Source organism: Pan paniscus, chromosome 4, assembly GCF_029289425.2.
Source record: "Pan paniscus chromosome 4, NHGRI_mPanPan1-v2.0_pri, whole genome shotgun sequence".
NCBI lineage: Eukaryota > Metazoa > Chordata > Mammalia > Primates > Hominidae > Pan > Pan paniscus.
Window position 1 is genome coordinate 14,722,087 of NC_073253.2, and position 14,136 is coordinate 14,736,222.

The following is a 14,136-nucleotide window of genomic DNA, read 5'->3' on the forward strand; positions in this document are numbered from 1 at the left end:
GCTGTCTTGTCTTACAGCCTTGACATCGCCAATCGAGTACCAGAGGAACCACAGCGGGGGCGGCGGCGGCAGTGGGGGCAGCGGCGGGGGTGGGGGCAGCGGCGGCGGCGGGGCCCCCAGTGGCGGCAGCGGCCACAGTGGCGGCCCCAGCAGCTGCGGCGGCGCCCCCAGCACGAGCAGGAGCCGGCCCTCCCGGATCCCCCAGCCTGTCCGACACCACCCCCCCGTGCTGGTCTCCTCTGCAGCCTCGAGCCAGGCAGAGGCAGACAAGATGTCAGGTACGTCCACCCCCGGGCCCTCCCTGCCTCCCCCTGGCGCGGCCCCCGAGGCCGGCCCCAGCGCGCCCAGCAGGCGGCCCCCCGGCGCGGACGCCGAGGGGTCCGAGCGAGAAGCGGAGCCGATCCCCAAGATGAAGGTGCTGGAGAGCCCCAGGAAATGCGCCGCGAACGCCTCGGGGTCGAGCCCAGACGCCCCCGCCAAGGACGCGCGTGCTAGCCTGGGCACCCTGCCGCTTGGGAAGCCCCGGACCGGGGCCGCGTCGCCGCTGAACTCGCCGCTCTCCAGCGCGGTCCCTTCTCCTCTCGGCAAGGAGCCCTTCCCCCCCAGCAGCCCCCTGCAGAAGGGGGGCTCCTTCTGGAGCTCCATCCCCGCCTCCCCCGCCAGCCGACCCGGCTCCTTCACCTTCCCGGGGGACAGCGACTCCCTCCAGCGGCAGACACCCCGCCACGCGGCCCCTGGCAAGGATACTGACCGCATGAGCACGTGCTCCTCGGCCAGCGAGCAGTCCGTGCAGTCCACCCAGAGCAACGGGGTAAGCGCGTCGGGGGGCCCGCGCCCTCCCGCCCCCCTGCCTCTGTCCCGCCAGCTCTAAACGCCACCGCGGCTGTTCTCACTAACTCAGCTGCCCAGCGCTCTCCGCGGCCCGTTGCGGCCTCTACCTGGGACCAGGCTAACCCTCCTGCGGGCCGGCCCACGGCGCTACTAACTACTCCTTGCTTTGTTCGTGTCTTCTAATAAGAGCAAGCCGATCATTAACCTTCTCAACGCAGCGTCTTTTGGTTTCTTCCATTTCCAACCAGCAGAATATCTTCTTGGAACTTTCTTTTTTAACCTCTGCCTTCCTCACGCACCTATTTTTTGGAGGGTTCCTTTTCCCTGCTCTCTACCTCCTGTTTAAATTGAAACCTGTACACTTTAAGCTTTTTGCTCATCGCTTGGTTTTGCTCTTTTATGCCTTAAATTATCTTTGCGGCATTTTTGACTCATCTGCTGGGGAAGACCATTCCCTCAAGAAAACTTCCAACAGCAACTCAAAGCAAACTAAGATGAAAAAATGGGGGGAAAGAATCTGTCCACTGGGAACGCTTTACGTCACCGTGTTGCTCTGGAAGACAGAGACTGCTCTGGGCACCTGGCGAGGCGGCTCTGCAGTGCAGGCTGGGGCCGGTCCCTGCGGCCTGCTGGGCTCTGGCCTCGTTTGGCCCGTCACTCATGCTGCCGTCTCAAGCACAAGGGTTGCTGTGGTGGGTTTTCCCTCTGTTTCCTGCTTCCTCACTGTCCTACCCACCTGTTTCCTACAGGGCAGATGGCCTGGCCCGTAACACTTTCCTGAAGGCATGCGTGAGTGAATAGAACTGTTCTAATGAGTGTATGTTTGAACGCTTTATAAATTTTTAAATACATTTCTCTAAAAGGGTCTGTGTCTCTCTTTATATTAAAAAAAAATCTAGCTTTTGCATGTCTTTCTCTTTCCTCTGGACTTATTAATGCCTTAATTGGTTTGACTTGGTCTTATCCTTTCCTACTATTTTTTGTTATGTATTTTGTTAAACTTTAATTGGGGAAGAAATTAACAAATGGGTCTTGATACATTTATTTACAGTTGAAGTGGCCGGGTAGGCATCCACTGTCATGGCCACCGTACTGTGTCCTCCAGAGCAAGGTGGCCTTTCAGTTAGGTTGGACATGCTAGGTAGGCAGGTATGCTAGGCGGGTGAGCATAGATTTGAGTCCAGTGTGGGGTGGTGGGGAGATGCAGTCAACCCAGTGACGGGCTATACCTGTCAGCACTTAGTTGGATACTCAGTATCCAGGTGTGGCCTTATAGCTGTGACCCTCACTGAATCTGCCAGTTAGCATCTAGAGCTCATCATAGCCTGGACACATTCCCATTCAGCACGAGAGGAGATTTCAGAGTCTGTGTTTCAAAATTAACACTTCAACTGCTCCAAGACAGGAGCCAATGCCAGTCTTCTCTGGACATTCATGAGAAGACATGAAAAATGGCCACACCCTGGCTCCATCCTGAATGCTGTCTCTGAGGCCAAGGCGCAATCTGCAAGTGGCACGTGTTCCCGCGAGCTTTAGGTTGGGAAAGTTGCTTTTGCTTTCTCTCTTTCTCTTCCTACTTGTTCTCATGTGGCAGGGAACCTGGAAAGGGAACCTGCTGAACAGGATTTCAGACAAGTCAAGATGCCTTACAGAAATGCCCTAAAGGCCTAGGAAGACTCCAGAACTCCAAAATGGGGCTTTAAAAATGCCCTCTAGGCTGGGCATGATGTCTCACACCTGTAATCCCAGCGCTTTGGGAGGCCGAGACGGGCAGATCACAAGGTCAGGAGTTCGAGGCCAGCATGGTGAAACCCCGTCTCTACTAAAAATAAAATTAGCTGAGCATGGTGGCACGCACCTGTAGTCCCAGCTACTTGGGAGGCTGAGGCAGGAGAATTGCTTGAACCCAGGAGGCAGTGGTTGCAGTGAGCCGAGATCGTGCCATTGCACTCCAGCCTGGATGACAGAGGGAGACTCCGTCTCAAAAAGCCCCCACGTATTTGCACTTCTGTCCCCCTGGAGATCTGCAAAGGCCTCCTTCCTCCTTGATCACTTCTGTCAAGCTGTCTGTGGTCACAGTCAAGCAGCTGTGCCCAGCCCACAGCCCGGCTCCCTCTTCCCCCTTTAGATGAGCAGCTTCTGCAAACCTCTGCTGACAGCAGGAGTGACATGGATGTGGATCACCCCAAACCATGGCTGCACCAGTCCTTCGTGCGGCTCTGTGGTCTGGCCTTTTGTCCTGCTTTATTGAGCAGCAATAAAAGTGCATGCACACTGGAGTCACTCCAGCCCTGCCTTTCTTGCACAGGCCAGGTGGCCAGTGCCAGCTCACTGACCTTCCACTCTGAGAGACTGATAACCATGCCCACTGGTGGGTTGGTGGTGAGAATTAAGCAGGATAGACTTGAAATGCCTAGTACATAGGAGATGCCCAGAAAATACTAATAGTTACGATTGTAGTAGCAAAATACTCTAATTATGAGATTGTAGCCTGGTATATTACCAAAAGCAGCTGTGCTGCAGAAGTTGTTTTTTGTTTACATATTCTTGGAAATTTAGCTTTGTAATCTCAGTACTCTTGGGCATTGCCATATAAGTCAGAATACTAAAGTCCATGCTAAAAGTATAATGCATAAATGAGTATGCACAAGCCAAAGCCTTCCCTGTACAGCATGCTTTTTTGCTGAAGAGCCACAGGCAAACAGTGGGCACCCACAGGGACAAGAACAGGAAGCAGACTCCTCCACGGCAGAGACAAGGAACAGGAGCTGGGCGGCACCGCCATGTTTTAAGTATGCACCACAGATCTAGATTGATAGCCCTGGCACCTGGAATTTCTAGTGGCTGGCTTGTTGGCTTTCTCAGGCTTGACCTCGTGGAGGAGGGCCAGAGGTCTCTTCCCTCTGGTCCTTTTGGCCAGCTACAGCAGTCCGCCACCTGCTCCAGCGTGTACTGATACTGGCTCACTAGACCAGGGCTGAGAGGCGGTAGAGCAGGGTTGTCTGACTAATTGCATCTGCACTGACCCAGGATCTGCCCAGGGCGTCGGAGAGCCCAGCAGAAGCTAGCGCCTTTGGAGCCTTGGGAACCCACGAACATCCCGACAGTACCCTCAGTGGAAGCCTTTGAGCACAAGTTCGCGGGAACGAGGCACCAGATGCCGTTTCTCACATCCTAACTCGATAGAGGGGACTTGGGCAAGATGCAGCTTCAGGCGTTGGCAGGGGATCTGCATTTCTTCTCCACCCAGAACCATAGGCCACGCGCTAGATGAGAGTGGGACAAACACTGCCGTTTGTGTTTCTTCTCCTCAGGAGCTAACACCACTCTGTGTGTGGCCTGGGTAGGGCCTTAAGAAATCTCTGTCTTGCTGTTGCAATCCTGCCTCACTGACCGAGTCACTCACCATATGTTGAGTTCCTGCTGCATGTCAGCCCTGTGACTGAAGAGATCGGGTCCCACAGGGGCAGTGGTATGAGGGTGGGGGTACGCATCCGACACCAGAATCCGTTCCCAAAGCTTGAGTCACAGCACCTGGGGCGAGCGGCACTGGGATGCTTTGTGATGTGTTCCCATGGCAGCAGAGCCTTGGGGACACTTGAGTCATGCAAGTTCATAAGAGGGACACCTAGCAAGTTCGTATTGCTGGAGGCAGAGTCGCCCTCCATATGAGCAGAATAGTGATCGATTTACGTTCAGGGGTTCCATGTTCTTCTTTTTGAAGAGACGAAGTAGAAATGATTAGGCATGTCAGCAACTTAGCATGATTCTAGAGTATGCATTCCCAATGAACATTCTATCTGGAAGATTTAGGGACTTCTCTGTTATCTAATCTGTCAGTGAAATGAAGATTAATTTTGCATCAATTCTAATACCTTTTTTTAACTGATAATGAGATTCACAGTGATGTGGCTATGTTTGCTTAGGAGTAACCTAACGTGGCGTCAGCAGGAGGACTAAAATGTTCCCGTGAGGGTGCAAGGAAGACCACAGTGGAACGAGCTTCCAAAACCAAAGAGTCATTATTGCAGTGAAGTTTTTAAGAGCGTCCCTAAACTGCTTTCTAGAGAAATTACATTTTCAGTTATTGAAATAGATGCACACAGTTAGCCAGAGGGTAAAGGAAATGTTGAAAATTTCTCGGTGCTTGCCTGGTGAGCCCTGCACGGGGTCATGGTGCCATGGGGCACACTGACAAGGGATTTCATGTGATCAGGTCTCGTTTCAGTTCCTCCCTGCCTTTCTCTGTCTTCATCTGTCCCTCTGCAGAGTGAAAGCAGCAGCAGTAGCAACATCTCCACCATGTTGGTGACACACGATTACACGGCAGTGAAGGAGGATGAGATCAACGTCTACCAAGGAGAGGTCGTTCAAATTCTGGCCAGCAACCAGCAGAACATGTTTCTGGTGTTCCGAGCCGCCACTGACCAGTGCCCCGCAGCTGAGGGCTGGATTCCAGGCTTTGTCCTGGGCCACACCAGTGCAGTCATCGTGGAGAACCCGGACGGGACTCTCAAGTGAGTGCATGACAGTAACGGCGTCCTGGCAGGCAGCAGAGGGAGGGGGCACAGCACCCGTGAGGCACACGACCTCAGACGGGGTAAGCATGTGGAAGGGAGATCTGCGCTGGTGTGTCAGAACAGGCTCAGCTCTCAGCACATGGGAGGATGGGTGGCCTTCCATCTCACACACTCAGACTCACAGGGTCTTTGAATAATCTGCATTTAGAAATAGTCTGTTCTAGCACACTGTTGAGGAATCCCATTTGACATTTTTGTGTTAGTCATAACTCAAGAAAGTGTTGTTTTGTTTGTTTGTTTGTTTGTTTGTTTGTTTTAAGAAACCTAAGGGGAAAATATCCCCTATCTTTGTTTCTTTGACATACATTCTTAGGCCGCATATTAGTCAGGGTCCTTCAGAGGAGCAGGACCAGTAGGGAGCGTGCGGAGATGTTGGCATAGACACAGGCACACCTCGGGTTGTTTTGTACTTTGCTTTAATGTGCTTTGAAGACATTGCCTTTTTTACACGAGTTTTGTGGCAACCCTATGTCAAGCAAGTCTCTCGGTGCCATTTGTCCAACAACGTATGCTCACACTCTGTATTTGTGTCACATTTTGGTGATTCTCAAATATTTCATGCATTTTGTTATTGTATTTGTTACGGTGATATGTAGTTAGTGATGTCTGATATTACCATTATAATTGTTTTGAGGAACAATGAACTGCACACATACAAGATGCCAAACATAATAAACGTGTGTTCTAACTGCTCCACCAACTGTCCATTCCCCCATGTGTCTCCCTCTCCTCAGGCCTGCCTGAGACACAACAATATCGAAATTAGACCAGTTAATAACTCTACAGTGGCCCCTAAATGTTCAAGTGGAAGAGTCACATGTCTCTCACTTTAAATCAAAAGCCAGAAGCTTAGTGAGGAAGGCATGTCAAAAGTGGATATAGGCCGAAAGCTAAGCGCCTCTTGCACCGAACAGTTAGCTAAATTGTAAATGCAAAGGAAATAAAAGTGCTACCCCACTAAACACACAAATAGTAAGAAGGCAAAACAGCCTTTGCTGAGACAGAGAAAGTTTGAGTGGTCTGGATAGAAGATCAAACCAGCCACAACCTTGCCTTAAGCCAAAGCCCAACCCAGAACAAGGCCCCATCTCTCTCCAGTTCTATAAAGGCTGAGAGAGATGAGGAAGCTGCAGAAGAAAAGTTGCAAACTAGCAAACTAGTTGATTCATGAAGTTTAAGGAAAGCTAATCCTGTAAAATAAAAGGGTTAGGGGCTACTGCAGCTGGTGGCTTTAAGTTGAATCCAGTGCACATTTACCCTTCTGAAAATCCTGGGGTCCTTAAGAACCATGCTAATTATCATCACACCTTATATACCAAAAGGTTAATTCAGTTAAGAAACATGAAGCCGGTTTTGCTGCACTGAGTATTATTTTACTGAATTTGATGGCAGTTTTTACAACTCTTCATCCCCCTGGAATGCCTGCTGTGGTAGAGGTATCTACTCTGCCTGTGCTCTAGAAATGGAACAACAAAGCCTGGCTGACAGCACATCTGTACACCATGTATTTACAACACGGTTTACTGAGTATTTTAAGGCCAGTGTCGACACGTACTGCTCAGAAAACAAAAATTCTTTCAAAATATTACTGTTCTTTGAAAATGCACCTGGTCACCCAAGAGCTCCGATGGAGATGTGCAAGGAGATTCGTGTTGTTTTCTTGCCTGCTAAGACAATATCCATGCTACAGCCCACGGATCAAGGAGTAATTTGGACTTTCAAGTCTTATTTAAGAAATACATTTTGGGCTGGGCATGGTGGCTGACGTCCAGCATCCCAGCACTTTGGGAAGCCAAGGCGGGTGGATCACCTGAGGTCAGGAGTTCGAGACCAGCCTGACAAGTATGGTGAAACCCAGGCTCTATTAAAAATACAAAAATTCGCTGGGCATGGTGGCATGTGTCTGTGGTCCCAGCTACTTGGGAGGCTGAGACAGGAGAATTGCTTGAACCCGGGAGGCGGAGGTTGCATAGAGCTTAGATCATGCCACTGCACTCCAGCCTGGGCAGCAGAGCGAGACTCTGTCTCAAAAAAAGAAAAAGAAATACATAAATACATTTTGTAATGCCATAGCTACCATAGGCAGTGATGCCTCCAGTGGATCTGGGCAAAGTAAATTGAAAACCTTGTGGAGAGGATTCACCATTCCAGATGTCATGAAGAACACTCATGAATCATGGGAGAAGGTCAGAATGTTAACATTAATTAACAGTGGTTTGGAAGAAGTTGATTTCAACCCTCATGGATGACTTTGAAGGTTTTAAGACTTCAGTGAAGGAAATAACTCAGATGTGGCAGAAACAGCAAGAAAAATAGGATCAGAAATGGAGCCTGAAAATGTGGCTGAAGAGCTGCAATCTCCTCATCAAACTTGAACAGATGTGGAGCTGCTTCTTAGGGGTGCGCAAAGAAAGTGGTCTCTTGAGATGGAGTGTACTCCTGGTGAAAAGGCTATGAACACTGTTGAAATATTGGCAAAGAATTTAGAATATTACATAAACGTAGTTGACAGTGCAACAGCAGGGTTTGAAAGGATTGATTCCAATTTCCAAAGAAGTTCTACTCTGGGTATAATGCTATCAGTGTCACATGCTGCAGGGAAGTCTTTTGTAACAAGGGGAGTGGTGGCAAATTTCTTGTTGTCTTACTTTAAGAAATTGCCACAGCCAGGCCAGGCATAGTGGCTCACGCCTGTAATCCCAGAACGTTTGGAGGCTGAGGCGGGTGGACCATAAGGTCAGAGTTCACAACCAGCCTGGCCAACATAGTGAAACCCCGTCTCTACTAGAAAAAAAAAAAAAAAGGCCAGGCGCGGTGGCTCACGCCTGTAATCCCAGCACTTTGGGAGGCCAAGACGGGTGGATCACGAGGTCAAGAGATCGAGACCATCCTGGCTAACAGTGAAACCCCATCTCTACTAAAAATACAAAAAAATTAGCTGAGCGTAGTGGCAGGCGCCTGTAGTCCCAGCTACTTGGGAGGCTGAGGCAGGAGAATAGCTTGAACCCACAAGGTGGAGCTTGCAGTGAGCCGAGTTCGCGCCACTGCACTCCAGCCTGGGTGACTGAGCGAGACTCCGTCTCAGAGAAAGAAATTGCCACACCCACTCCAGCCTTCAGCAACTACCACCTTGATCAGTCAGCAGCCATCAGCATCAAGACAAGACCCTCCACTAGCAAAAACAGTACAATTCACTGATGGTGCGGATGATAGCATTTTTTTAGCAAATAAACTGTTTTTAATTAAGGTATGTACATTTTTTAGACATAATACTATTGCACACATAATAGACTCTAGTATAGTATAAACATAACTTTTATATGCACTAAGAAACCAAAACTTGATGTGGCTCACTTTGTTGTGGTAGTCTGGAACCAAGTCCCCAGGACCTCTAAAAGGTATGCCTGTCTAGAAGTGGATTTATGATGAGAAATTGCCTCACATAGTTAGGGAGACTGGCAAGTCCAAATCTGCATGTGGACCAGCAGGCTTCAGACCCCGGAGAGCACGTGGTGCAGGCTGAGCCTGAAGACAGTCTGCTAGAGAACGCCCTCTTGCTTGGGAGACCAGACTTTTTGTGTTCCCTTAAGGCCTTCGGCTGATTGGATGAGGGCCACTCACCTTAGAAAGGGCAGATGCCTTTACTGGACCCATCAAAATGTTCATCTTATTCAGAAACACCCTCACAGGAATACCCAGAATAATGTTTGAACAAATATCTAGGCATCCTGTGACCCAGTCAAGTTACACATAAAATCATTTATCACAGGCACCTTTATATTTTCATCCTCAAACTTTAAGAGATTGTTGGTTTTATCTCCTGGTTCTTAAAAAAAAGGAATGTTTTCTCTAACAGAGGTCACAGTTCGTAGAGGATTTCCCATCCCCCTGCACACACATACGTTGAATATTCAGCTTTTCTTTAACGCTTCCAGGCAGCACTTGGTGAATGTTGGAAAGGCATAATACCCACAGTGTGTTCATTTCCCCTAGGAAGTCAACATCTTGGCACACAGCACTCCGTTTAAGGAAAAAATCTGAGAAAAAAGATAAAGACGGCAAAAGGGAAGGCAAGTTAGAGAACGGTTATCGGAAGTCACGGGAAGGACTCAGCAACAAGGTATCTGTGAAGGTGTGTTCGGGGGTCTTCAGGAGTCCGTGTCATCCCAGCATGAGAGAAAGGATCAGGGAGGGCAGAGACTCTGCAGACCTGAAGCTGGGCTTGCTTATGACCTCCCTCCCACCCACCAGCCCCGTGCCCTGCGTGTCCTGTAGGGTCTTGTTAGGGGCACTATGCTGGCCAGCACAGGGATGGGTGCTTCCTACAAGGAACCAGGTAGACCCCTGCACACTTCCACAGGTGCACATGTGGCTTCTAAAGAATATGGTTAGGTTTGCAAATGAAGCACAGAGACTAGGTTCTCAGAAGCAGCGAAGGTGCAGAGAAGCTATGGCTCAGGCTTCCTTCAGTGTTCCTGCCTTAGAGCCAAGGGGAAGTGGCTAGATGTGGGGGTGCATATGGGCTCTCTGGCTGTGACAGATCCCCTTGGGGACAACTTCAGTCAGCTTTAGTCCTATAATCAGATTGCCTGACACCTGCGGCGGGGGTTGCCTGGAGAAAAAGAAGGTATCTCCTGAAAGGGACTCTGAGCGCCAGGGGCCAGGGCGTTGGCGGCTCTGCATTAGGAAGGCGTCTGAGGACCAGCTGGACTCAGCCTGTAGCATGAGAAAAACACACATCTAAGCAGTGTTTTTGTGTTTGTGGGTAGGAAGAAAAAGACCCACCCAAATTAGTGTGACATGAAGCTTTTGAGTGCAGCGAAAATGTGGTCTGTTTTGATTGATGCCCAGGCAAGTCAGTTTCTACAAATCTTTCAACAATAATTGTAGCCCTGGAATGAAAGGAATACACCCTAAAGTAGCTCATTTCAGTTAATGCTTGTTTGCTGTTTCCATTTCAGCTTCTCAATCCCAACTACATTTATGACGGTGAGTTCTGTTCTTTTTCTTCTAGTCCTAGAGATGATTCTAGACCTGTGGGGCATGTTTCAGAGCACTTGAGTGTGGCCTCTGGAAATGAGTTTTCCGTGGCGCTCTAGGCGTGCATAGCGGGTTAGGTCCTATCAATCTGTCGGGGACATGTGGGTGGGTGTGGAGGAGGAGCCAGGGCTGATGGGCCTTTACCGACTCCTTTCCCGTGCAGTTCCCCCAGAATTCGTCATTCCATTGAGTGAGGTCACGTGTGAGACAGGGGAGACCGTTGTTCTTAGATGTCGAGTCTGTGGCCGCCCCAAAGCCTCAATTACCTGGAAGGGCCCTGAACACAACACCTTGAACAACGATGGTCACTACAGCATCTCCTACAGGTGAGGGAGGCCCACTCCTGGTGGGTTTCGCTGGCTGGGAGCACCATCTTGTCACTTGGCAACTGGAAATTCCTCCTTCACGGATGGATTTCTTTGGCCGCCTTCGGCACTCCACTTCTTCCGTGAGAGCCCATTTCACGCCTGGGTGTACAGCTCCTCATCAGCACTTGAGCTCCTGCCTTCCCTTGATCCTGAAGGAGGAGGCCAGCGCTGATGGCCACGGGCCCAGCTTTTCTGACGCGCAGTGTGTTCCCATCTGTGCCGCAGTGACCTGGGAGAGGCCACTCTGAAGATTGTGGGCGTGACCACGGAAGATGACGGCATCTACACGTGCATCGCTGTCAATGACATGGGTTCAGCCTCATCGTCGGCCAGCCTGAGGGTCCTAGGTAAGCACTGTGCAACGAGGATTCTACGTGACCCAGTGGGGCACGTCTTTCAGGAGTCTCCTTAAGTCCTGAGTCTGCCCTTACACTCCAAATGGCCTGAAAGATAGAACAATAAGTCATTTGTGGGGCTTCAAAAGACAGTTGTAAGTAGCAGACCAGAGTGTCTAGGATGTCACAGGAGAGTGACTTCTCAGCACCTTATGTAAGGTCGGGGGAGACACCGGAGCTCCTGTTGCTGGGAGGAGGATGGGGGCCTGCCTGGTGAAGGCCTCTAGCTGCCCACCATGGGGTACCAGGGCCCCCCACGACCAGCCTCTGAGTTGGAGCAGGGTGCTTTCCGTGCTCCTAGTACTCAAAACACTCATATCCAGCTACCCAGCTGAATCTGGATCTGGTCTAGGTTGGTCTCATGTAGAATGTGCATGGGAAAAGCAGGAAAGGAGATGTGGGTGAGTCCCGGGCCTGTGCAGGCCCTGTGCCTGTCTGAGACCCTAACAGCAACCCTTCTGGGTGAATGTGCGCCCTCCTCACCCCATCCAGGAGGAGCCAGGCCCAGGGCGGCTCAGTAGCTTGTCCAGAGCGTCTGGCTAGGAGGCATCTGCCATGGCGCCTGCTTGCTCCAGTGTGAAGAGCTTCTTCTCTCTCCTCAGCTAAACCACAAGCTCCCTGGGGCAGAACCAATATCTTAGGCTCTTTCAAAACGTCCTGTAGTTGCCTGATGTAGATAGCTGCTGAGAAAGGTGTGGACTGTTCTCTGCTGCCATCTTGCAGAAGGCCGGCCATGCAGTACTGGGCTGCGCCACAAATGGAGGTGCCTCCAGAGGACAAATAAAACCCCAGATGAAAGATAAATTGAGTCCTGGAGCACCCCGTGTGTAGACAATAAGCAGAATTTGTCTTAGAACTTTTGTCCCAGATATCTTAATTTCCTGTTTTTAACAACATTAAATCAGAAGACATGTTCTGATTTTTTGGATCATGGAACAAGAAATTTAAAAGTCTAGAATTTGGCAGTAAACAATAAAAAGTAAAGATTTTCTAATTTGTAAATAACACAGAAATTACACAGGTAATTTTTTTTTTTTTTTTAATCACTAGCAAAAGCTAAAGGACTTTAGAAAGGTATACTATTCAGCTGGGCATAGTGGCTCACACCTGTAATCCCAGCGCTTTGGGAGGCCGAGGTGGGTGGATCACGAGGTCAGGAGATCGAGACCATTGTGGCTAACACAGTGAAACCCCATCTCTGCTAAAAATAACAAAAAATTAGCCGGCGTGGTGGCACGCGCCTGTAGTGCCAGCTACTCGTGAGGCTGAGGCAGGAGAATCACTTGAACCCAGGAGGCAGAGGTTGCAGTGAGCCGAGATCATGCCACTGCACTCCAGCCTGGGTGACAGAGCAAGACTCTGTCTCAAAAAAAAAAAGACTATTCATACCCTGGAAATGCAAATGGGAAAATAATCCAAGTGTGTAGTTACTTCTATCACACAAATTCAGCTGCACCCCTAAAGGTCTTCAGAAGAATTATCTTATGTGGACTATTCCAAGATGATCTTAACCATTTCCAAATTGTTCTCTGAGAGAAGCCACTTTGTTTGCAGGCATCAGTAATTTTGTGTTTTGTTTTAAATCTACCCTTGGCTCCACTCCTGTCTGCCTGAGGCTATTCCTGCACCCACGAGCTGTCTGGGATGTGCGCCCTCATTCTGTCTGGCCCTGGCTGCCTTGCAGAGCCCCAGTTCTCAGATGCTTAGGAAACAAAGCCTTATTCTCAGTCCAGCTCTGGCTCAAGGCAGGGAGCTGGTCAGAGTCTGGGCTGTGAGAGGGGAGTCCCGAGGCTGGAGGCATTGGCCCTGCACCCTGAGGACACGTGCAGGCCCCCAAACTGTGTCCAAGAGAATCATCCAAAGAGAGCCCTGTCATCCCACCAGCCAGGGCCGAGGCTTCTGTTCATGAGAAAAGGGGGCCAGGTGCAGTGGCTCATGCCTGTAATCCCAGCACTTTGGGAGGCCGAGGCAGGTAGCCATGGCTTGAGCCCAGGAGTTAGAGACCAGCAACATGGCAAAACACCATCTCTACAAAAATACAAAAAATTAGCTGGGTGTGGTGGTGTGCGCGTGTGGTCCCAACTACTCTGGAGGCTGAGGTGGGGGGATCACTTGCCACCTGGGATGTTGAAATTGCAGTGAGCCGAGATTGCACCACTGCGCTCCATCCTGGGTGACAGAGCAAGACTCTGCCTCAAAAAAACAAAAAAACAAAAAAAAAAGCACAGAGAAAAAGAAAGGTGTGTTTTAGAGGAGCCAGGGAGCACCTGCCCACTATGATGCTCTGTCTCTGGGTCTGGTTGGTGGTCACAGAGTCGCCATTTATGTTTGGTCCACTTTTCTGTATATATGTAATGCTCAAATAAAAATGTTTATTTAAAAAAAAGAAAAAAAAACCCAAGCCCTTTCAGTTAAAAAAAGAAGAAAAAATATTTTTATGTAAATAATAGTCCAATATTTCTTAATGTGAGTTGGTAGATGCTTCAAATCTGCCTAGTGAAATAATTTTATTTTTATTAATGCTTCTCTCTCAGTACTCCTTCACCTGCAAGGTCAGAATTAGCCTTACCATTTATAAAGCACTTTAAAGGGGTGCAAATGTGCCAGCATTAACAAAAAAAAGACTGCAGAATAAAACGTAGCCTGTGGTTTAAGTGATTGATGTGAAATTATTGCTTCTTGTGTGTCCTTCAGTGAAGATTTGAGGCTTTGTGTGTGCCAGGCATTCTTCTGGTTTTTGGGAGGCTGCAGAGGTGGATCAGACACGGGTTCACTTGTAGTCATGTAGCAGTCAGCAGTACTCCTGTGACAACAGTGCTAGCTGGCAGCACATGGCACCCACCAGGACTGCCCACTGCTATGTGAGGAGATGATTTCCAGCCATGAGTGAGTCAGGGAAGGCACATGGAGGAGGTGGCCACC

The 14,136-nt window shown here is 49.6% G+C and overlaps 1 protein-coding gene across 4 annotated transcripts in view; it reads left to right on the plus strand.

The window, feature by feature from the left end:
- TRIO (trio Rho guanine nucleotide exchange factor) overlaps positions 1 to 14,136 on the plus strand; it is a 366,651-nt gene that overhangs the window by 343,911 nt on the left and 8,604 nt on the right. For 2 of the 4 annotated variants that reach the window (XM_034959746.4, XM_063604169.1), the window contains exons 48-53: positions 18 to 811; positions 5,101 to 5,348; positions 9,405 to 9,543; positions 10,373 to 10,400; positions 10,615 to 10,777; positions 11,045 to 11,166. In XM_034959746.4, the coding sequence (XP_034815637.1) occupies positions 18 to 811; positions 5,101 to 5,348; positions 9,405 to 9,543; positions 10,373 to 10,400; positions 10,615 to 10,777; positions 11,045 to 11,166 (1,494 nt within the window). Of the gene's footprint in view, positions 1 to 17; positions 812 to 5,100; positions 5,349 to 9,404; positions 9,544 to 10,372; positions 10,401 to 10,614; positions 10,778 to 11,044; positions 11,167 to 14,136 lie in introns of those variants that run through there. The other 2 variants (XM_034959748.1, XM_063604170.1) reach the window with 2 other exon arrangements.